Source organism: Zonotrichia leucophrys, chromosome 8 (genome assembly GCF_028769735.1).
Source record: "Zonotrichia leucophrys gambelii isolate GWCS_2022_RI chromosome 8, RI_Zleu_2.0, whole genome shotgun sequence".
Taxonomy (NCBI): Eukaryota; Metazoa; Chordata; class Aves; order Passeriformes; family Passerellidae; genus Zonotrichia; species Zonotrichia leucophrys.
Window position 1 is genome coordinate 21,265,907 of NC_088178.1, and position 24,445 is coordinate 21,290,351.

At 52.6% G+C, this 24,445-nt stretch overlaps 1 protein-coding gene across 2 annotated transcripts in view; it reads right to left on the reverse strand.

The window, feature by feature from the left end:
• ZSWIM5 (zinc finger SWIM-type containing 5) overlaps positions 1 to 24,445 on the reverse strand; it is a 96,980-nt gene that overhangs the window by 4,674 nt on the left and 67,861 nt on the right. For both annotated transcript variants that reach the window (XM_064719368.1, XM_064719369.1), the window contains exons 3-11: positions 18,191 to 18,339; positions 17,407 to 17,557; positions 11,909 to 12,088; positions 9,495 to 9,671; positions 6,867 to 7,013; positions 3,869 to 4,006; positions 3,165 to 3,425; positions 2,632 to 2,767; positions 758 to 915 (exon numbers count right to left, since the gene is read on the reverse strand). In XM_064719368.1, coding sequence (XP_064575438.1) covers positions 758 to 915; positions 2,632 to 2,767; positions 3,165 to 3,425; positions 3,869 to 4,006; positions 6,867 to 7,013; positions 9,495 to 9,671; positions 11,909 to 12,088; positions 17,407 to 17,557; positions 18,191 to 18,339 — 1,497 coding nt within the window. The remainder of the gene's footprint in view (positions 1 to 757; positions 916 to 2,631; positions 2,768 to 3,164; positions 3,426 to 3,868; positions 4,007 to 6,866; positions 7,014 to 9,494; positions 9,672 to 11,908; positions 12,089 to 17,406; positions 17,558 to 18,190; positions 18,340 to 24,445) is intronic.

Genomic DNA, 24,445 nt, shown 5'->3' on the forward strand with positions numbered 1-24,445 from the left:
CTGTCAGGCTAGCAGCACCAGGACATCAGAGGGCAGTGGTAACTGCTTGGCTCACTGACCCTCATGGGACACAAGACTCTTGCCACCCTGATGGGGTCTGTTTCTGGTCAGGAGGATGTCTAATAAAAAGCCTGTGCTCTCCTCCGTAACAGTGCCTGGGCAGAAACTGAAGAGGCCCAAGAGACCAATGAGGTGTTTCATGAGCCCCTTGCAGCTGGGACCAAAGTGTCCTACCCAGCACTGCTGATTACATGTCCAGCAAAAGCCACTTTTGGTTTGGTGCACAGGGAGCTCTTCTCTCTCCCATTGCCCCTGCAGGATCATCACCACAGGGTAGAAGAGACAAACCAGAGGGGAAAGAATAAACAGCTTCAAACTAAACCACGGCATGACCTCATGGCATGCCTGGCAGGGACTGCTGCCTGGCAGCTGGCTGTGCTGCAGAGCAGGCATGATCCTGCATCACGTGGGGCACTACCCAGGACCTGCAGTGCCATGGCTTCAAGGCCTGCCAGCACCTCACTGGAAATTCCCATCCTGCCCTGCTGGACCACAAGCCCTTTGGGACAAGAATCCCAGAAAGCCCAGATTCTCAAGGCCAGCTCACCGTGCCCTGCCCACAGCAGGTTGCTAGTGGGGCACTACTGGGGCCAGTGCCAGCAGAAACAACAGCTCCCTCCTCTCTCCAGGAAAAACTCTTCCATGCTCTTGTGCACCATCATCCCCCCAACCCTGTCCCAAACTCCCTGCCACCAACCTTTGGCTGCCGTGAGCATGGTGGAGGCGAGCTCGCACTGCTGTGACTCCAGGTGCCCCAGGGTGAACCAGCGCGGGTACCTGCTGGGCACCACCGACACCAGGTGGTGAGGGTGGGTCACATCGCCGGATGGGGCCGTGGTCTCCAGGACAGGCAACCTGAAGGGCAAGCAGGAGGAGGCACCATGAGAGCCCAGCCCAGCCCCAGCCTCACCTCCTGTCCCTGAGGTGCTGCCAAGGCGAGGCAGGGGCTGCCTGGAGGCAGCTGCCTGCAGCACTGCCTTTAAACACATCCTGCTGCCGTGCACGTGTGCGGCTCCCTGGGCTGCGTGCTCAGCACATGGGCACAGGGATCAATCTGAGACTGACTTGAAAGGGGGGAGAAAGATCCATGGAGTGATTTATAAACTTGTAAGGAAAAGCACAGACCTCAGAGAAAAATAAAAAGGAAGAAAAAAAAAGTAAAATCCCTCCTCCCCTCCTGCTCCTTTCATGTCAAAGCACCCGGCAGAACTCCTGACTGTATCATCTGGTTCTTCTTAAAATGCTTGGTTATGATCAGAAGCAGCAGCACACTTCTCCAGGGCCTCTGCAGCCAGGTTAGGTTGCCTGTTTTTGTGGGCACATCCAAAAGTCTGGAAATCCTGGGAGAGAAGCAAGCCTGAAGAAGGGGAGCAGGATTCTCAAGTCACCAGCCATGGTGACAAATCCTAAACCCCTGAGTTGGCGCTGGTGTTGCTAACTTGACAGCTAGTTATGCAGGAGGGAAACTGCAGCCTGGACATGAAGAGCATCCAAATGTGTCTGCTATCCTCACTTGCAGGCTTGAGATAACCACAGGGCAGAAGAAGCCCAACTTTTTCAGCCCTGGACACAGATACCCCAAGACAGGGAGTCCTAGCTGGGAGCAGGGGATGGGCATTAACAGATGGCATCCCTGGGGCCCTCAGTCCTGTTCAACAGCCAGAGGTCTCAGGTCTGCCAGGACATGGTGCTTCCACACACCACAGAGGCCCCTGGCTGCTTATTAGGGTTGGTTGTCCTCCTGAACAGCTCTTTCCAGAATAGGGGAATTTCAAACTTCCCCCCAGTGCTGGAGAGAGATGGCCCATTCCATTTCACTGAGGAAATGCTGAAAAAAGGCAATGCTCTGGGCCAGGACTTATAACAGTGGTAGAAGGAGAGAGCACTGGGATGTTCTGGAGTTGACAGTGCTCCAAGCATTGACTTGTTTAGGAAATTCCAGCTATTTCAAGACCCACCCAGTCCCTGCCAAAACAATACACAGGGTGATGTTTGAAGTGTGTCATGGACTGGGGAAGGAGATAGGGCAGCTCTCAGCATCAGCTGTTTCCCCAGTCCCCGAGACAGAGATGGGTTTTAATGGAGAACAGAGTGCAACTCTGCTCTCCACCTGGCTCTGTGACACCCTGGAGCCCGGAGCAAACCATCCACCCATCTGTGCCAGGATAACAGCCCTTGTTGCAGGCAGGGAAGGCTGCAGGGTGCCTGAGGCCTGGCAGACAGAAGGCAGATGACAGTCCTGTGTGTGCTCTGGCAGAGGATGTCCCTGTCACAGGGGCAGGCAGGTCCAGCCTGGAGTGATTGGCTGGGCCAGCAGACATTATTGGACCCATACAAATCTGTACAAATGGAGTTTGTAAACCAGGAATCACCCAAATGGAGAACAGGAACCTCTCTGCACTGCTCCTGTGCCCAGTGGTCCTACACACTGCAAAAGATCCCATGGACAGCAAGCTCCAAGCCTGTCTCCACTCCCATCCCTGCTCTAAAATTGCAAAGCATCCCAGCTTCCCCACAAGCACAGGAGAGAGGCACAAAGGGGAGCAGAGACAGAATTAAACATGCACCAACCTCATGGCCCGCAAAGCCAGCTTGTATGCCAGGTCAGCATCGTGGGGCAGCAGGGCAGAGAACAGGTATTTGGCAAAGGTGTGCATGGGGACGCTCTCCCGGTGGATGACTTCTCCCAAGCCGCTGAAGGGACCACCTAGGCAGAAGCAGAGCCCATCAGCCATAATTAGCACAGCAGGATCTGTGGCTGGGGTCTGCACCACCCCAAAGCTCTGAGGATCTGCTGTTCAGCTCCCTGGCGTGTTACTCAAGTTGGATCCAGGGATGCTCTTTCCTTTTCTAAAAGAAAATAGGAAACTGAAGCCATGTGCTCAGTACCCTTCTCCATATTGCCTCTGACTTGGTCTTATTCTAAGGATGCCAACAAACCCTTGCTTTTCCAGGTGATGGGGCAGAGCAGCCATCCTATAGGCTCTGCACCACATCCAGAGAGGAAGAAGCAGGATGTGCATAAATTTTGAAAAGGGCACCTCAGAGACGTTACCAAGACTTGGCTAAGACACAAAAGTCAGCTAGATGAGCCAAGGCCCCACCTTCCAGCAGCAAGATGCACTGCTTCCTCAGGGTCTGCACCAGCACCGGGTCCAGCTCCAGGTCCTGCAGGCGGGCAATGATCTGCTCCTCATTGCGGCACACCTTGTCCTGGGCATAGAGACCTTCGGGCATCACTCTCTGCTGACCCATCCCCATCAGGGCCACCTCTAAGGCCAGGGACAGGTAGGACTCGTCACCGTCCTGGCTGCCGGTCACAACGGGCACGTGTTGATACACTGGTGGTTTGGAGTCCCCAGCGTCTGAAAGGAGCGAGAGGAGATGCAGTGGGGTTAGAAGAGTGGTCCCAGAGAGCAGAAGCATTGCAGAGAAAAATCTCTCACTTCAGAAGCAAGACCCACACTTCCCTTCCTGCCTACTTTTGGTTACCCAGAAACGACAGATGAAAGCTCCCTGAAGGAGATGTGGGCTTCACCCTCTTTCCTACTCTCACCAGGAGAGGCAGGAGACCCAAGACATGTGCAACAGGGTGCACAGCTGACACCAGAGCCTTCCCTTGGACCTGCTCTGCTCTGGCTGCAAACTCTTATTTTTCTCTACTCACTACCTTCCTTCTCTACAGCTCTGCCCTGGTGCTCCTGCCAAGGCAGAGAGGGGCACTCAGAGTCCAGGTGTCCAGAGCCCCAGATCTGCACCCACCTCAGCAACAGACAGCAGGAAGGGATCCAGGAGGAACACTTGGTACCTGAAATTTCAAGGCAATTTTCCTCTTCTAATCTACAAGCTTCGGTCAGGGTGAGAAAGAGGCAGCCGATGGGGTTCAGAGGGTGGCCTACCCAGCCCTCCAGGTTGGTGATGGTTGTTGCTCCTCTCTGCAGCAGTTCTGGATAAAACAAAACACGATGATGGTAAAAGTAAGGAATTTAAAGGCAAGTTCTGCACCTAGAGAGGCTTCTGAGACCAGAGGACTTTTATCCCACAACTTGTATCCAACAGGAACCTCTAGGGCCAACTCTGGCGTGGTAGTTCATGAGGGCAAGGAGAAGCCACTCTGCACAGACAACTGAGGGAGCAGGCACAGACACAAAAGAGGTGTCCCTGAGGCCACATAAGATGCAGCAACTCATTGTCAGTTCCAAGAAGACATGAGGGTCTGCAGAGTCCCAAATAAAAGGTCTATAATGCCAGACCTGCAGCTCTTGGACTGATTTGCAATGGTAGCCTGAATGTTTTGGAAACACAAGCAGAAATCTCTCCTGAGATGACAAAGACTTCCAGTGATTCTTAAAATTTCATCTTTTGGTGATCTCAAGCTGGCTGAGCTGGCAAGGACCAGGAGTCACTGACCTTCAGCAGCACTGCAGTAACTGACCCCGGCTCCCTGCCAACTGCAAAAGGAGGAACACTGGGCTTGTCTCCTGGTACACTGACTCAGGAAATGCAAGGTGGAAGTAGCACACACAGCCAGTTACTGCTCTGCAGTCAGGCAGCTGCTCTTTAATGCAGGCACCACTTGCCTGGGCAACCCTTACAGGCAACCAGACACAGAAACAGTGGGAACAAGAACATCCCCACTGCAGCAGCCTGAAGACAGCATGTGGGCAGCTCTGTCCTTATGTGGGTATCAACTCAGCTTGGCTCAAGCAACTCAGTTTGTCTTCCTAGGACATAAGCAGTTCCCTGCAGTACTGCCCATCTCTGCCACTCTGAATGGGGCAGCACAATTCTGTTACACAATCACTAGGCTGGAAGAGACCTTCAAGATCACTGTGTCTAACCCATGCCCTAACACCTCAACTAACCCATGGCACTGAGGGCCACATCCAGTCACTCCATCACCTCCCTGGGCAGCCCATTCCAGAACTTTATCACCCTTTCATAAAAAACTTATTCCTAATACCCAACCTGTATTTCCCTTGACACAGCTTGAGACTGTGACCTCTGGTTCTGTCAGTGCTGCCTGGAGAAAGAGACTGACCCTCACCTGATTACAACCACCTTTCAGGGAGTTGCAAGAGTGTAAGAGAGTGATAAGGTCAGCCCTGAGTCTCCTTTTCTCCAGGCTAAACACCCCCAGATCCCTCAATTGTTCCTCACAGGGTTTGTGTTCCCAGCCCCCCTCCAGCCTCGTTGCCTCCTCTGGATGCGCTTAAGGGTCCCAATGTCCTTCCCAAACTGAGGGAAGAACTGGACACAGCAATCCAGGTGTGGCCTTACCAGTGCCAAGTACAGGGGAAGAATGATCTCCCTGCTCCTGCTGGCCACACCATTCCTGATCCAGGCCAGGAGCCATTGGCCTTCCTGGCCACCAGGACACACTGCTGGCTCACGTTCAGTTGGCTGCTGACCAGCACCCCCAGGTCCCTTTCTGCCTGGGCACTGTCCAGCCACACCATCCCCAGCCTATAGTGTTGCAGGGAGTTATTGTGGTCAAAATGCAGCACTTGGCACTCGGACTTGTTAAACTTCATCTTATTGGGCTCTGCCCATCCATCAAACCATTCCAGGTCTCTCTGCAGAGCCCTCCTACCTTCCAACACATTGACACACACTCCCAGCTTAGTGTCATCTGCAAATTTACTAATGAAAGACTCAATCCCCTCATCCATGTCATCAATAAAAATACTGAACATAACTGACCCCAGCACAAATGCCTGAGGGACACCACCGGTGCCTGGCTGCCAGCTGGATGCAGCACCCTCACCACCACTCTCTGGGCCATTCAGCCAGGTCCTAACCCAGCACAGAGTGCTCCTGTCCCAGCTGTGGGCTGCAGCTTTTCCAGGAGAGTGCTGTGGGAAACAGTGCCAAAGGCCTTGCTGAAGTACAGGTACAGAACATCCACCAGGAGGGTCACCTGGTCATGAAAGGAGACCAGGTTGGTCAAACACGAACCTACGCCTCCTAAACCCCTGCTGGGTGGCTCTGATACCCTGGCCATCCTGTAAGTGCTGTGTGATGACACTCAGTACAAACTGTTCCATCACCTTACCTGGTACTGAGGTCAGGCTAACTGGCCTGTAATTACCAGAATCCTCCTTTCTACCCTTTTTGTGAATGCGTGTCACACTGGCCAGCTTCCAAACATTTGGAACCTCACCAGTGGGACAGGAGTGTTGGTAAATGATGGAGAGTGGCTTCACAAGCTCATCTGCCAGCTCCCTCATCACCCTGGGGTGGATCCTCTCTGGTCCCATAGATTTATGAACATCCAAGCAGGTCAGCAGTTCTCTGCCTGCCTCCTCCTGGGTAACAGGAGGCCCATTCTGCTCCCTGACACCATCTACCAGCTCAGGAGGACAGCTGTCCTGATTTGCATCTTCCCACTAAAGACTGAGGCAAAGAAGGTGCTAAGCATTTCCACCTTCTCCTCATCTGCAGTTACTGAGTTCCCTCCCGCATCCAGTAGAGAACAAAGGCTTGTCTTACCCTTCTTTTTGGTGTCAGTGTATTTGTAAAAACATTTTTAATTATCCTTTACAAAAGTTGCCAAATTAAGTTCGAACTGAGCTTTGACATGTCAAGTTTTTTTCCAACATACCCTAGCAACCCCCTTAAATACTTCGTGAGACACCTGACCCTCCTTCCAATGATGATACATCCTCGTTTTATTCCTAAGTTCCCTCAGAACATCGTTGCCCATCCAGGCTGGATGTTTGTCTCGTCAAAGTGGAAAAGACATTTCCAACAGAGATATCCTGGCCAAATGTCACAAGACACTTGTCACATAGCCCTACTCATACCTTTCTTCTGATGCTTGTATATTTCCAGCTGCCTTTGCTGCTGCAGTCGCAAGGTGTTGATGATGGCAACAGTGAGTCGGAGAGCCTCTCTGGGGTAGCCGTGGGAGCGCAGCGCATCCACCCGAGCGCAGGCTGTGGGGACGTGCTCTGCAAGGCAAGGAACAGGGCATGGCTGAACCACAGGCATGGACAGGATGGCACTCATGGGCCACCTTCTACTCATGTTCCCCAGGAACAGGGCACGCCTGAACCACAGGCATTGACAGGACGGCACTCATGGGCCACCTTCTACTCATGTTCCCCAGGAACAGGGCATGCCTGAACCACAGGCATTGACATGTGCCACCTTCTACTCATGTTCCCCAGGAACAGGGCATGGCTGAACCACAGGAGCACAGGCATTGACAGGATGGCACCCATGGGCCACCTTCTACTCATGTTCCCCAGGAACAGGGGCACGGCTGAACCACAGGCATTGACATGGGCCACCTTCTACTCATGCTCCCCACACCTGAGCTAAACTCCTGCTTCCTGTCTTGAATTCACCCCTTTCTCCCTGCTCCTGGAACAGATGCCTACCAGGAATACTAACAGGACTCCTGCCACTTTCAACCCACAGCAGCCACGTCAGTACCTAAATCCCCACCTCCACAAAGCTTATCTAATGGCAGCATTTCCAACACGCCATTGCTGCAGTACCACAGCTCCAATGCTGCCTGTTACAGCCCTGCCACTCATTTCTCCTAAAACCTGCATGGCTTATCTCGATTTCTCTCACTGCTCTCAGGGCACAGGGTGAGGCTGGGCATCCAGCACTGTGCTGGGGGCACTGGCAGACTTGGGGTGATGCTTTGAAGTGACTCCTTAACACCTCCATGGAGTGAGCTCTGCAGACATCCTGTCTCTTCTGCAGTTCTCCTACCTGGTGTTTTATTATTAGGAACAGTTGCACTAAACCCCCTCCCAAGACTCACAGTTGCTTAGGAATTCATCTGCTCCCGCTGCTTATTGCTCACCTGAAATCACAAGCAACTGTGGAGAGGATTATGACTGAGTGAGAAATTAGCAGGAGCAGATGACATGACATGCTGCATAACAAGCAGCAAAAATCCCATTTTCTTTCAAAATGTCCTACCAAGGGGAGAAAAAAACCCAGGCAAACACAGATGATCTGAAGTTATCGTAGAGGGATAATTTCTATTCCTGGAAGACTTCAGAAAGCTCTGGAAATGCAGACAACCACCTCCACAAATGGGGTATCCATATCCCAAAGGTCACCCACAAGGAATACATGAGGAAGAGATTTCAGAACAAACACATCTGTAAAAGAGCTTCTTGTTGCTCCCTCTATTCATTTGCTAAATGGATGAAATATTCATCTTCTCACTGAATTCATCACTGGAAGTTGCTGACAAATCACCCTCCTCTCCCAGCACTGAGTCCCTGAAGAGGTGCCAAGAAAGCAAAAGCGCAAAATCCAAAAATCAAGGCAAATGCATCAGAAAAATAGCATGCACCAACCAGCTGAGGAAAAGGGCTCACCAGAACCCAGATCAGGCTCAGGAGAGGGGAGCTGTGGCCACCACATCCCTTCTAGATGGAGTCCATGGATGCACTAACCCAGCACTGCTGCCTGTGGCTGTGTGGGATGGGGACCTCCTGCCTGCAGCTGCCCAGAACTCTTCCCAGAGCAGAAATATCCTCTCCTGCTCCAGCTAAGGTGTACCAACAGCCTAGATTTGAGCCCTTCCTATCTCCTGGCATTAACAGCAACTTAGTGCCTGCTACTCCAGAAACGACATCTCTAGACAACTTTAAATATTCTCTTTTCTTGTGGCAGACCCCACCTTCTGGAATGGACAACAGTGCAATGGTGGGCTCTGACCTGTTCATATACTCAACTCCTGGACTGCAGGGGATGAGTAATCCCCTTTTCTGGAGGTGGGTGGGGACTTGTATCTCCCATTTTGGGGTCTGTCTTAGGGCAGACAGCCACACCAGGTTCCCCCCCAAGCTCTTCATGTCACTCATTCTCATCCCAGACAAGGAACTGTAGAGGGTCCACAGATCTCCCTGGGGTCACAGCTTTGCAGGAGAGAATTTGTGTGGCCTGAGGTACTTGGGCAAAAAGTCTGCAACACAGGAGGCCTCTGGGGCTTGCCTGGCCCAGTACACCTTAAGTTCCCACGAGGCTTAATTGTACTGACTACTAAGACTAACAAGAAGGGGAGAGGAGGAAACAGAAAATACGGAGGATACAGCTGTGCTTTGCAGTCAATTTTCAAGAGACTTTAAGTGTCCAGACCCTCTGTACTGGAAACAGTGAGAGGTTGCTCTGGGGACAGCTAAACACTGGCAGGATGAAAAGGGACATGATGAGCTTGGTCCAAACTGCTCGAGAGAAGGCCAGACTGTAAATATGTGGAGATTGCTCTAAGGATTGTGGCTGGGGCGTGGGTGGGCGCTGAATTCTTCTGCTCCCCCCACTCCTCAGGCTAAGGGCCAGGGCAGCAATTTCAGTCTAAGATGCAGGAATTGCAAGGACCCAGGGCAGCCTCAGGTGACTCCTCTCCACTAGAAACCCAACCCACACAGGCCATGAGAGGGGCTGCTGCTTTGGATGCTCACCCAGCCACAGGGGCTGTCCCTGGGAGTTGAAGAGGAGGCTCTCCCCCTCCCGCTGGTAGGAGGGGGACACGTAGAAGTCGCTGCTGATGATGCGCTGCAGGTGGCTGTCCTGCCAGTGCAGGTCACAGCCCTCGATGGCCCGCGTGAACACCGTCCGTCTGGGCCTGGCCAGGGAGTCTGCAAAGGGAAAAACATCAGTGCCCTGCTGGGGCAGGGGCAGCCTGCTCCTTCTCCCAGACACGACCTCCCTGGGCACAGCTCTGCCTTTACAATGACAGCAAAACCTGGTCTCACCCCAGTAGTTTCTGGGAGGGACATGGGCTCTGGCTTTGGATACCTCTGCTGACTTATGTCTCCTCAGGCAGCACTGCTAAGTCATTTGCTAGAATAGCTGACTTGGTCAGAGAGGTGAGAAAAGAGGCAGGCACCACCCACCCATTTGCTCTGTGACCACAATCCACTGTCACACACCAGGCTGATGCCTTGAAACTTGGCAGTGTGCTCCCTCCCCTGTGACACTGAGCATGCAGGCGGTTGCCCCTGGGTCAGGACTGGGCTTCCTCAGCATAACTGCCCTGCAAGCACCATGAGCTCTCCTCCTCTGCTCCAACACAGTCTCAGCTGCACTGAACTGCAGCTTCTTAGATTAGCAGCACATGAAGCCACGAAGGGAACCACATGAGGGTGTCTCAGCTGCCTCCCAGTGACTGGGGGAACCCACCACCCCCAGCAGCCTCTGTGGGCCGTGTGAGAGGGCTGGAAGGGAGGAGACAGCATCATCTGAAACCCCACTGCTGCCCTGCACCGGACATCTGCTCCTCTTCAGAGCTGCTCTGTAACTTCACGGGCATTTCTGAAACTACCAAATGCTGGATTAGCATTTCACCCCATCCAGACCAATCAAGACAAATGGTTTGATAAGAGGAAAAAACCTGTCTGGAGCAATCCCACTATCATTCCAGCCACACTGGATCATGAAGGCCAAACACAGTTGGCAGGCTGCAAAACGGGAAGCCCCAAAGGGGGTGCAACGTTCCATGTTAGGTCCTGCAACCCACAAGAGGGGCTGAGCTAAAGGCATTCAAGGGTGGAAAACAAAAGGCACGGTTCAAAGCTGATCCAGGGAGGCTGGGTAAACATGCTCCGGAAACGATGGCAACAAGCAATTAGCCGGAATGCTGCAGGCACCCTGAGGTGGAGAGAAATTAAACAGGTGTTTGTATGTTGAGAACCAAGGCTGCTCACTTTACCAGGAAGGATTTCAAGAATCAGCTGTTCTTCAGTAATAAAAGAGGCTGTCAACAATCTGGAGCAGTATTTGCATATGCACAAACATGAACCCCAGGACACGTCCAGGATCTGGGCCGCTTTCAGTCCCCTTCTTGGAGAGGCAGGAGCACAGGGACAAGAGAAGGAGACATCCCTGGCATGTGCTTTGGGAACTCCCTGAAGGTCTAAAACAAATGACCTGTTCAGCCCTAGCAACCTTCCCCAAATGCCAGAGCAAATCCTTGGGAGAGCTGGGAACATCGGGGGGTAGTCCTGGGACTGATGCAGGACATGGAGCAAGGCCAAGTTTAAAGCTGCTCCCTGAGGAAGAGCATAAGGAGGTCGGGCATGTGGTCCTGGCCATGGCTGGCATGGTTGGCAGGACAGCCACGTTCCCAAAACTGCTGCTGCAGGACCAACCCCACCCTGAATAATGAAGTTTCCCCTGTGGCATGGCTGCTGTCCCCCTCTCCTCCTTCCACTTTAGCCACACACAATACACCGGAGAGTAATCCAGTGCAGCAGACAGAGGCATGTGAAGAGCAATAACTTTCAATTAAAGTCTACTTCAGGCAAAAGGAAGGAGAAAGAGTGCTTAAACTTAAAGGGATCAAATGCTTTGTCAGCGGTTGAGAAACTATTTTAGCATTAAGGAACAACCCCTTAACTACATCGCTCTGTCTGTGCTCTGCACTTGAACTGCGTTAACATTCCTGGCTAATGACTTCCCTACCACCTGAATCACAGCCTTTAAGTGAGGCTTAAGGGCAGGGAAATGGGCTCTGCACCATCTCCAGCTCCTCACTCTCACATTACAGCCAGGACTCCTGAGCTCAGCTCTGCTCTGTGGCAAGCAGCACTGTTTTCCTGTATTACCCCATGCCCAAACCCGCACTAAATTCCCCCAAAATCAAACTGCTTTAGAACAGTTCCTAAACTCAAAACACGGGCAACTTTACCCTGTAGCAAAGAAGCAAACATTTATATATAAACCAGAGGCTGTGAAGACAAATATTTTGTACTCCTATGACTTGCAGAAACATAACCAGTAGCTGAAGCAAGTTCTCTCAGCTTTGGGGTGAGTTCTGACCTGGACCCAACCCCTGTGGCTGTCAGCTGGATTTCCACTCCCTGCCCAGACTCACCTTGGCTGTGACCGGAGCTCTGCGTAAGCGCGTTAGTGATGTTGGGAAGCTCGTTACCATAATTGCCATCTTCCAGGGGACAGACGTCCATCTCACCCCACTTGCGCAGCTGCCGGAGCCAGCAGGATTTCTCTTCCAGCTTGCAGTGTGGGTTTAACACCACACACACCCACAGGGCCCCTAAACAAAGCCAAGAAATCACGGAGGTGCCACCGCCATGCGTGCGGGGCAAAGCTCTCCGGCCACCCTGAGAGCCTGCGAGGTTCCATCGAGGTTTGTAAACTCATTTCAGCATAATGCAGAGACCCAGGAGGGGGATTTATACAGCTTCTAAATAAGGAGGAAATTAACTCTATCCCAGCTGAAACCAGGACAAAGTAAAACTCCTTCGTAATGAAGCTAAATTATAATCTCATGAGATGGGGGACAGTGGGGAGGGGGGAAGGAGAGAGCGGCTGTGTATGAATTTGTGAGTGCTTCTGTCTGCCAGGACAAATCTAGTGTTTGAACTACACATCAAAGCATGCTTAAAAACACCCTGGCAAGCTGCAGAGTCTGCATCTCCAAAGACTAACCTGATTTTGATCCTACCCACGTTCCAAGCGCTTTAAAACCCGCTCTGAATGCTATTTCATCTGCTATTGTTCTTCAGGCCATTTGCATTCAACTATTTAAAAAGGAGATTTGGTGTATTTTCTTTCTTTTTTTTTTTTCTTTTTCAATCCCTACTAGCCCCAAGCCTGCAGAGGAACCAGCAGAGGAACCTGGAGCTTGGCCTGATGTCTTGCAGAGCCCTCCCTGATGCGAGCCCTTCGGATCTCATAAGCCAAGCTGCTCACCAGCAGGACACCCACACTGACACCCTCTGGGTCAACCATGGGACCTCACATGATGCTGGTGATGCTGTCTGCTGTGTGAGAGACAAAACCAGAACCAAGGACATCTGTCATCATTAAGATCCAGCTCATCCTTTCATAAAACAGGGCTGATGCTGGTGCTGCTAACTGAGCCTCGCAGACTATTCCGAGTCACTCACTGCCCCGATAAGGGCTACAGCAACCTGAGTAAGTGTAAACCCGTTGATTTTTCTTTAGCTAACTCCATTTCTACCCAAATTTCCCTGCATAGCTGCCAGGATGTAGCATGTCCCCTCCCTTGTGCTTCCCTGCAGGGTGGGATGGCTGTAGGCTGACACAGCTGCAATATGAGGTATCCCCAGGGATCCCCTCAGGCTGAGCAGCTCCTGCTGCTTCTCTCTCTGTCCATGTCAAATCCTGTAACACACGTGGAACAGCTCAGCTTCCTGCAGAAACACCCTCCCTGCCTCTCCTCCATGGGCTCAGCAGAGCCCTGGAGCACCTTCCTTCTCCCTGCTGTCCCCCGCCTCTCCATCGCTCCCAGAGCCAAAGTTCCCATCCCAAAGTGAACAGCCAGCAGCACAGCAACATCACCCAACATGCCTCCACTGCACAACAAGGAGATTCCTCCACAAGCCCCAAACACCTCCCTCGCTGGCTGTGTTTCGAGTAGCAGCTCCCCAGCCCTGCCATTGAGCCAAACAGTCCCAAGCAAGGCTGCAGATCCAACAGGAGCCAGAGCAGCCAGTCACTCTGCCAGACAACATGAGGCAAACCCAGGCTGAGCAGCGATGTCCTGGCCCTGGCTCCACTCTGGTGCATCTCTGCTCCTCTGCATTACAGCTGAGCTTTGGTGGTGCTTCTGGGGTGCATGGCCCCTAACCAACCCTTTGCCAGCTGGAACTTGCGGACATGTCTGGTTCAAATCATTAGTAAGGCATGGAGGCTGTGCCTGTCTGGCTCCTTGGAGCTGCCTGGCTGGGCAGGACAGACGTCACCGCGTCACAACGCAGATGGTGGCAGCAGCATCACATCCAGGAATGGGCACGGGAAAAGCAATTTCAGGCACGAGCACCAGCAAATGTCCAAAGCAGCCCTTGCCCAGTTCAGCTCAACCTCTGCCCCCAGGAAAGCCCACCAATACCTCACTTTTTTCTGATGAACGGGGGGATTAAGATTTTTGAGCTGCAACATCAGCAATTAATTAATGTGTAAAAGAGGTACCTCCCTGGGGGCCCATCCTTACCAGAGTAGATCTATGTCACTCACTCACAGGCTCCTGCACGCTCCATGGGGGATACTCAGACATGGCGTCTTTATAAAAATCAGGTCTCAGCTCCAGAAAATTAATCTTCCTTAAGGAAGGGGATAGAACTTCCCACCTCCTCGGGTGGCCATGAGATAAAACCTGCACTCAACTCTGGGGGTCGGGCATTCCCTTCCCACCAGTGCTCCCGCCTGTTGTCACTGCTCTCACTGCTCTTCGCCCACTCTGGGGGTGCTTGTGTCAAAAGCAGCCTCGGGCAGTTCCAACTCACGCCTCTGAGGGTGCACAGATCTTGGCTGACAGGCAGTAACAAGGCTTGGTGCTCCAGCTTCACCGCCCCCAGGAATGGGATGCACCCGCTGGATTTTTGGCTCCCACAGCTCTGCTAATATGCGTTCCTCGGAAGCCTCATGACTTTGCTGCCTATTTTTGAGAGCCCTCTGAGGCATCCTTTGCATGCCAAAACATTATGCCCCTGGGCTCTCCTGCAGAAAGACCGATGTGGTGGGGAGGTGGGAACTAGGAGGGAAGTGAGATTTGCATCTGTCTCCGTCATGATAATTATCTGGGAGATATAACAGAGTGGTTTTCTGAGCCCTGTGGTCAAGTGACATCAGCTGACAGCACAAGTGACTCCTGTCCTGAGCCGAAATGCCACACCAGGTCAGACTCCATGTCTCTTCACATGCTGCAGAAACCTTCATCTGAACTTTCTGATAGCAGGAGGTTAAGTGGGGAACAAAGCGGCAGATCACGATTAAGCTAAGCCTCTAAACAAAAATGCTTTTTGATGACGGGGCTGGGCGCAGGGACAGGGGGGGGTCAGAGCCTTCCCAGCCCAGTGGTCCTGGCTGCAGGCCCCAGAGCAGACAGGCGCTCCGATCCCGCGCCCAAGTTTCCCAGCCATCAAAGAAATTCTCCCGTTTCCCACAGGGTCGCTCCCCGGCTTAATCTGCTGAAATTCCCCACTGTAAACAAGTGGCCGAGATAAATAAACCCGTCTCCAGGCAGATTAAGGTCAGGCTGCACTTCAGCTGGTTTTTCGTCTATTTTTTGTAATTAGGCTTTAATCGTAAGTACTAATGCGCCAGGGCAAATACTCCCACGCTGCTGAGCTCTCCATCCAGCAGGTCCTTCCTCTGGCTCCCCAGCAGACGGGGCAATAGAGGTTCAGTTGGCAGCACATGCACAAGCAAACCATCCCGTTTTTATTTTCATTTCCTTTTTTTTTTTTATAACTCTGAAATCCTGCAAAATCCTTTACATTTTCCCCAGCATAAATCCACAATCTTCTTTAAGGCTGATCTTCTTCCAATCCCACACAAGTCTGTGATGCAGTCTTTGCTAAAATCGATGATTAATTATTAAACACGTGCCCAAAATAATTTCCAAGAGGCCCTTTTTTTGCTTCTAAGTGGTGGAGGATTGTGGTCTGTGCCAGGACTTCCCGTGGCAGCTGGCAACAGGCTCCTCACCCCTCCCTTCAGCAGTAATGGTAATACTGGCAGCTTTGGCATCCACAGCCCACAGGCAGTGGGATGTGGTGCTTCCACTGCCCCATGTGCCCTGGCTACTGTTACCCACCCAGGGATGGTTTAGGACACTGCTCTGCATTCCTGATGTTTGTTACTGGTGAACACCTCCAACTCTGAGCAACTCTGGTCTTTGTGCCTCCACACCTCCTTCAGAGACACGCTCTGCTCCTACAGTAAACACTGCACAAGGCCAAATGCAAAAGGCTTCTGTAAAATGAAGGAATAATCCCTGCTTTGAGTACAGTCCATGCCCCTCTGGAGTTGCTTCTTGGAACATCACTGTGTCCTCTACAGGAGCTTCTCTTCAGCATGGAGATGCCCAGACCCTCACGTGTGACGCGCCTCTGCCAGGCGAGCTGCTCTGACGTGTGTTGGCTGGCACCACGCTTCCCCTGCTGTCATGTTGATCCAGCACTGGAAGGGCCCTGACATTCCCCAGCCACTCTGCCATCTGCCAACAGGGACATGCTGCCACCTCCTCCCACTCTGCCGACCAAACCTGCGTGCACCAACCTGGTCCTTGTACAGTTAAGCCAGGACTGAAACCCAACCACCCTCGCCTCGCCTGTGCAGGAAGGGAGGGAGGGCTCTCGGCTTGGATAGCAGCTTGGAAATCTGGCCAAATAATCTGTAATTTTAAGCAAATTGCTTCCTGCGTCCAGGCCTGCCCACACACCCATCCATTCATATATCACCAGCGTGCTTGCTTTCTTCCATGTGGAAATTCTGGCTTGGTGGACTTGGCCACCTCTCTGGGCTCCTTGCATATCCAATTGTCTAGCTGCAGCATCCCAAAATCCTGGAAATATCTTCTTGGCAAGCAAGCATAGATGAGCTCTCCAGAGCTGGTGTGGTTATTTCCATCCAGGAAACTTCATACAAAAACAAGACATCCCACCCCTGCCCAGATCTTGTCTGCATAGTTTGGCCAGGGTTCCCAGCCTCATTTCTGTTTGCATTTGTTGGGCACTTGGTAGGTGGGTTTGTGATTTCCAGCTGCAGTTTCAGATGTTCCAGATCCCAGACCATCCTAATCCTTCTTCCAGCTCTACCATATCCCTTTGGTGCCAGCCCATCCGTCCTCGCCCTTGGCACAGTGTCTCCTACCAGCAGGCTGCAGAGGAGCTCAAACTCACTCATCAAACTATGGCTCAAGTCAAACTATTCACCCAAGAGCCCATATATCCAGGAGAGCCCAGAACTGCAGGGTTAACTTCACCACACACAACCCTACTCCCCAAGCCCACGTCATCTAAATGTTTTATTCTAATGATATTACAGTGTCAGCCAGCTGAGCTGGTGTCTAAGGTGCTTAGCTAGAATTACCCAGAACTGCATTTCCCTCACAGCCAGGCTCTGTGCTGCCCATCCTGCCCCCCTCACCCTGGAAACGTGCACCACAGCAGGCAGAATCTGTTAGATGTGATGAGACTTGAGAACCCGCCTTCCCCTCTCTGGATCAAGGTTCCCCCAGGAACAGAGCTTCCACATCCAGGCTACATCCAGCCCCTGGGGCTCACCCGCCCTGTGTCCTCCCTCACAAAGGCTTTGGGGCAGCTCACCAAATACCAGCCTGCTGGAAGCACAGGACCAGCAACACACTGCACACCCATCATCCTTGATCCTTTTGCAGGAGAGGGGCAGGTTTAAGGTTTTGCACTGTGTGGTTTGGGCCTGATCCAGCTATCACAGTGATTCCCCAGCAAGGGATGCAGTAAGGTCCTGGCATGTCTCAAGGTCTCCGTTCCCAAAACAGAGCCCCATAGGGCCTCTGTAATGATGCCCATTGGCCCAGAGGCCAGGTAACTCTGCTCCTGTCTGCAAGGCAGTGACCCTTACCCAGCTCATCCCAGAGCTGCCGGCACTTCTCTGTTATGCCTGTCCCCTGCTGCCTCCAGAGGGAGAGCCGAGGATCAGCCATGAACTGCTCTGTAATCAACGTCAGCATCCTGGCCCCGTTGGAGTCCCTCATGCGCAGCATCTCCCGGACCTGGGAAGGACAAAGAGAAAGCCTTGGGTGAGACAAACCATGGCCCCTCAAAGGTGCTTAAGACACATTCACCTGGCTGGCAACCCACAGCTTCCTCAGCCTGAGGGTTCAGACTGTATGTAAATGCATACATATATATATATATATGTGTGTGTGTGTGTAATGGACAGTCACACATTATAACCCTCATGCAACGGCTGTGATGAGGCTGACTGGAGCCTGGTTGAGTAGCAGCCACAGCCAGGCTGTGAAGGAGACTGAGATTAAGAACATGAAAGCAAAGCCCTTCTGCAAAGCAGGGTGGTGAGATCTGTGGGTTATGGTTCCACCTTCCCATGGTCTTGGTAGGCTTTGCAGGGTTGGCTTTTTCCCCACTGCGCTGAAGGGATGGGGGAATGCCCTTCCTTGCACAGGGATCATGGTATCCATGGGAGGAAAGGACCTGCCAGGACAGCAGGTGAGACAATCCAGGCCTGACCCAGAGCCTGGATTACAAGTGCCTGCTCTGTGACAGGGCAAGAAGGCACTGGAGCAGAGATTCCCAGCTGTGATGGGCACCCTGCCAGGGCAGCCAGCGAGTGCCAGCTACGTGACACGCTGAGCAGAGATGGGAGAGAGCAGCCGGCTCCTCACCTTGGCAAACATGGAGTTGAGCTGCTTCCCCGAGCCGTAGTACCCTCCCTGAGATAGGAACAGCTTCACCTGCTCTCGGACCTGCTCCTCGTCCAAGTGCCAGCAGTTCTCATCATCGATGCTGGCCCCAGCAGTGGGGTCAGGAGCGCCTGAGAGGATGGGGGGGGAGAAACAAGAGAGACAACCATGTTTATGGCAGCAGGGTCAGCAGTGCCACTGGCAAGGAGTGCACCTACCTCTGTTTTATTAGGAACCCACCTTTACTTTATCAGCTCAGGTGAAGAAAACCAACTTGATTCCTCAGCAGTGAGCCCAAGTGGCAGCACTGTGCTGTCCTAACACAGTACTGGCAGCAGCCATCAGGAAGGATATCCTGACCACAGGGCTAATGCTTGTATGGCCCCTCACCCTCTGCGCTCCACGTGAAATGAGGCTGAGGAAGACCAGGGACCTGCCTTCCTCCCAAGCCCCAGGAGTGCAGGCAGCACAGCTGCAGAGCCCGCAGCTCTCTGTGGCTCGAGGGAGTGCCCAGTGCTCCTGCTCCACATGGCCCGGTTTGTTAAAGCATCAGTAAAGCTCCAATTCCTGCAAGCCCTTCCCCGTGTCTGGAACAGTCTAACAAAGGTACTACTGCACTTGGGCTCCAGAGCCCTGGGTTAAACACCTGGTCCTGCCCCTCACTTGCTTTAGGACAGGGAACAAGTCCCCGGGCATCAGTGTACCTGCCTGAGAGAGACCCTCCGTGGGAAAGAACAAAGGATCAATAACCCTTTAAAGAGCAAACTGTGACCAGAGCAGGGCCTTTGGCTGGCACACATATGCGTTCACACGCTGCATTTCATCTTCCAGAGAACAAAAGAAAGAAAACCCACAATTGATTTAAACAAGTTGGATCAAACTTCCCTCACCTTGCCCTTTTCAATTCCCATTTTCCTGCCCAAACACTATCCTACATCTCAGCCATGGGTTCCAGGGCTCACAGGACAGGCAGTAGCACAACTCCAGTGAGCAGCCAAGAGCACAAAATAGAACAGAAAGTTGAATTTTCAGCTGTCTGCTTTTGAGTCCTACTCTACAGAAACTCCTTAGGTAAAACCAGTACCAAGGAGGGACTGCTGCAGCTGGAGGATGCTCCACTCCACTTTGGTCTGCTTCTCCTATCTCCCTCTCAAGAGAGGAAGAGGGTCAGCACAGGAAGAGCAAGGTGCTGCATGAGGAGCCATGGGATGCTGTAGCTGACACATTCCCAATTAAATCTTCATGATGTCTTTTCCAAAACTGGGGTCTGGTTGGAGAGCAGACATCACTTTCCTACAGAGACAGCCTGGGATGCTGTGCACACCCCAGCCTTGTGCATTGCTGAACCAGGAGCTCAAATACAATTCATGAAAATTGTGCTCCAGGATGCCTGCTCAGCAGGGCAAGTGTCTCTTCCTGGCTTGTAAGCAAGACAACATCAACCTCAGGGGTTCTGCTCCTCCAGCAGGCTGAGGACACTCCTGACCCGCTAAGATACAGTTATTTGTATTTAATGTCCTTTACAAAATTACTTTAATTTCTGCTAACAGTCACTGCCTGAGAGAAGTTCCAGCAAGCTCCAGGCATGCTAAAGGGACAGGATGCTGCTGCTCCCTCTGCAGAATAATTTATAGTTGACACAACCACATAATTGGGACGAGAGCTGGAGCAGCAGAAAGGAAATCACAGTTCCTGGATGAGCATGAGGCCCTTTGCCACATATGCTCTGATCCTGATCCCACTCCCCTGGAGAAGCAGTTAAACCCTGAGCTCCCAGTAAGGGCGAGTCCTGCTCAGTGTACCAGGAGAGTCAGCTCAGAGTGCTGTCCTAAGCCACGAGGGACAATCACAGCCAGGGACAGGGACAGTCCATGCCGGCCCCCTGAGCTTTTCTGTGCCTTTTCCTTCCCTCCCCCAGCCTCATCCTTATCTCGCAGATAAAGAGCAGACAAGCCGGTGATTATCCCCTATCAGGAACCGATGACTAATCTGTCTACCATGAGCGCTTATCCGGCCCCATCACTAGGTATCCCAGACGCTTGCACTCTTAATATCCTCCTCCCCACCATCCTGCCTGCTGCAGCCATCCAGAGCAGCCTCCACTGCCTCTGCAGGGTCACCTGTCTGTCTGCAGGGACAGGAGAGCACGGTCACCTGGGCTGACCCACCCCACCAAAGCTCAGCTCATCCCTCACCACGGCCGTGGCCGCTGTGACAGATTAAGGAGGAGGAGGTCACAAAATGTAAAAAGTAGGTGCGTTCTTTGGGGGTTCCCGGGGCTACCCCGCCGTGCCTGCTGCTCACACGTAGCGTTAGCAACGGAAAGCCCGAGCAGCGAGGAAGGGAGCGTGCAGCTAAATAAAACCTCCTCCTCCCACGCAACACATTGAGCACTTCGCACGTTGGGGTTCGGGCCGCAGCCAAATTAGCAACGCGCCTCCCGCGCCTCCAAATAAAGCCCGAATTTGCTTGTAAATGTATTTTTCTCTCCTATAAAAGATTCAGAGGGAGGGCTGTAATAGCGAATTCCCACACGTGCAGCACAACCCGGCAGATAACGGGCTGCCCAATTACGCTGGGGAGCTGGATAAACATTTAAGAGCAAACAACGGGATTTGTGCTGGGTTTAAATATTAATGGCAGGATTTGTCCACTTCCCCTTGCCAACGTTCACACCGTGGGGGCTTCGGCAGCGGCACGCCGTGACGCAGCTGATGAGTGATTCCATGTCTCGGCTCCAAAGGAGCTGGGAACGGCATGTAAAACAGCCCGGCGCCTGCATAACACATTTCTCATATAGCAGCATTCGTGCTCCAAAGAGCCCTGTTTCAGATGTGCTGGATCTTGGTCCTGCCGGATTCAGATTTAAGGAAACACCATTGCACATCTTGAGTGGAAAGAGTGTTTCACCAGCCCGTTTACACTGGCTGTAGAAACTGAGATAAAAATGCAATCCATCACACCCCGAGCTGGGTTCCCCCCTCACTGGGAGCTCGGGGGTTTAACTGTTTGACAGCCAAGTGAGACTTGGCAAATACAATGACTGAGGAAAAAGGACTGGAAAAATCTACAAATTAGAAAACAGAGTCAAGTCAGGCATGGAAAATTCAACTCCTTGCTCAGAAATTAGCTGCCCAACATGAAAAAAACAAAAGGGGCTCCTGGACTGGGAAGCTGCAGGTTTCCAGGGCTGAGAAGGCAGTAGGACCTTGTGGGTCACGCCAAAGCACTGTCACATCCCAAACCCAAGCTCCTGAACCCAAGAACGGGGGATACATCAGCTCACTAATGTGGAAAGCACTCCCAGAACATCTGACTTGAAGCAGGATTGATGATACAAAGAAAAAGGCACGATTATAATTTTTAACCGGTACCTGGAGCTGATAAAGTGATGCTAAAAGCCACCCAGTGATAAGGGTGGCTGCTCCAGCATCTCCTTTATGGTCATTTCACCCAACTGTGCCCAGCACCCAGCAGTGCTCTGGGGCCTGGCCGTGCCAGCCCCGGGGTCAGTGGTGCCTGGAGCAGGGTTGGCTGTCGTGGTGGCCATTCACAAGGGCCATCTCATGACTGCACATGGTCAGTGTTGCTGAATGCCTCCAGGCTCCTCTCAGGCGTCCAGAGAGAAAACAGATGTGAAGGATCAGCTCAGGGCGGGGGGTGGGGAGGACATGGACAAATAAGCAAACGGCAGAAAACCTTGAAGAGAAAATAACCAGGCACCAGAAAGGAAATGAACTCTAACAAGGGATTAAAAATAGCAGCAAAGCAAGGAATCCAGCTCTGCCAAGACTCCCAGTTTGTTTTCAAGAGGAGGCAAGTCAGAGGGAGCTGCCAGGGCAGCCTGAAGATTCACATACACCTGACAGCACCACGACAAGGGAATCCAGACTGGCTCCCAGCATGGTGGACAGGAGCAATGTGGTCCAGCTGGTACCAGTACCTGGTACAGCCAACTTTGGAAGCTGCTTGTCAAGAACTACTCGTGCTCTGGAGTCATTTGGCAACCCCAGCTGCTCTGCAAGACAAGGAGAAGAGCTGCCTTTCTCTCCAGCACTCAGGTGTGCTTTTTCCCTTAAATCCACCACAGCTCAGCAAACAGGAACATGAATGTCCTGGAGATCTGACCTTCTCCTCCTCCCCTGTGGGAAGGCAGAATTTCAAATAGATTTACTGGTGCTGCCCTCCAGACGCTGTCTCGAGATGACCTGAAAGTCAAAGAGTGCCCAAGGACTCCTCAAACATCAGCCTTGGCTCGGTGTGACAGGACAGGCAGGGACTTCCTGCACACTGACCTGAAGCCAACTCGCCCCGTGCACAAGGAGCAAGGTGGGACAGTATTAGCCCAGGAGCTGAAGGAAAGCTTAAAGTGGTCAAGAATGCATGCAGGATAAAAGGGAATGGATAAGGCAGCAGGCTTCTTATCACTCTTGCATGAGGAGATCTGCTTTTCCCATGCCAAAGCCTGAGGGACCATTCCCGTTCATGGTTTTCCAAAAGTCCTCTCCTCCAAGGAAGCTCCCAAGACCCTGCAGGACCACGGAGGCCCCTTGGTGATTCACATGGCTTGTCCTCAGAGGGAGTTGCCCCTGCACCGTGGAACAGCAGAGGTTTTGTGGCTTTTCTCCCTTCTGGTTGAGAAGAGCATCCCAAGCCCTTTGATGGTACCAGCTGAGCACCACAGATACAGCATCATCCAATGGCATTTCCATGGGCCAGACAGACCACCCCAGCCACAACTCCTGGACTGCTGGAGTCCAGGGCAGCAGCACCCTCTGCCATGTCCACATGCTGCTCAAGCTGGGTGAGTTACAGAGCTGCAAACATGGGGTGTGCCAAAATCTCCTGCTCTTTACGCAAGGAAGGGGGAGAATTCATCAGTGGTGCATGAAGGGTACCTCTAAGCCCCAAATCTGGGCCCACAGGCACCGTGCCATCTTTAAGCTCTCAGAAGAGCAGACGGAACAGGGTGCCAAGGTGGCCACCACCAGATGATCCTCATTCCCATGGAGTCCCAGCTGTTGGATCCAAGCTTTCCAGCTGCAGCTTCTGGCTGCCCCCAGCATTCCACCCACCAGGAGAGACCAAGCAGCCACGAGTCACTTTTGCTGGCACAGTGCAATCCTTTCAGCCTTGCTCTGTGCCAGGCAGCGACGCGGCTGGCTTTGTCCCCTTGGGGAGGAGCATTGAAACCTACCCTGGTCTCCTCCCTCCAGCTGCCACTCCAGACGCCAAGCGCGGAGGTGCCAGACACGGGAGATGCTCTCGCTGGCACACGCTGCCCTTCGCAGCCGAGGCACAGGAGCAGAAACGTGACCCACTTCAGCAGGCAGAGGTCAAGTGGGGAGCAGGGCTGCAGGCACACCTAGGCTCTGCTTGGCCTGAATCCTCCGGGAACACGCAAGTGCCTTGGCTGCGCTCCAAGCCTCCATCATTACTGGATAGTTTGCATTTCCTTCTAGGAAAGCAGCCGGGAAGATCGGCACGCGGTGCACAGCCCGCGGCTACAGACTCCTGCAAGGAACAAAGCTCCAGTGCCCGGAGCTGAGCGCGACAGACAATGGACAGTAATTTTCTCTGCCATTCAGGCTCTGCAGGAGGAGAAGAAGCATCCCTGACAGCCTTATTTTACAAAACCAGACAACCCCCTTGCACAAGGGGCATTCCACAGCCAGCCTGGTGCAAATACAGCTCCTCAATCCTACAAGCTTGCCATAGAAACAAGGAAAGAGTGACCAGAGGCAGGTGAGGAAGACCTGATGCTGATACAAAGCTCAACAGACCTACTCTCAGAAGAAGGAGGGGCAGGGAAAAAAGAAGGATTTCCAGAAAGAACATTCTTGCTCCAGGGTGTAATAACTTCAGGTGTTTGATGCACACAGTGGGTTTCTGTTTGGGTTGCAGAGGCTGGCCTGCCAAAAGACACTTTGGCCCCAACCCCAAGGCTGGGGTGTGACCCTAAGGGTCAAGAAATACACATAAAGCTCTATGTAGAGCATAGCTTAAACAATTAACAGATCCCAGGATCGGTGACCCACTCCAAATGCATGACTGACATCTGGGAAGGGCAAGACGGTGGACAAATTTGGATTCACTTCACCTGGAGACCCCAGAATTCCTCTCCCACAAACAGACCCTCACAACTGCAGCCCTTCCTCACCCTGGGGTCAAGCAGGTCTGCAGTGTATGTAGTTGGTTGCACTGTGGCTGTTCTTCTGGCAGGACCAAGAGGGCAAA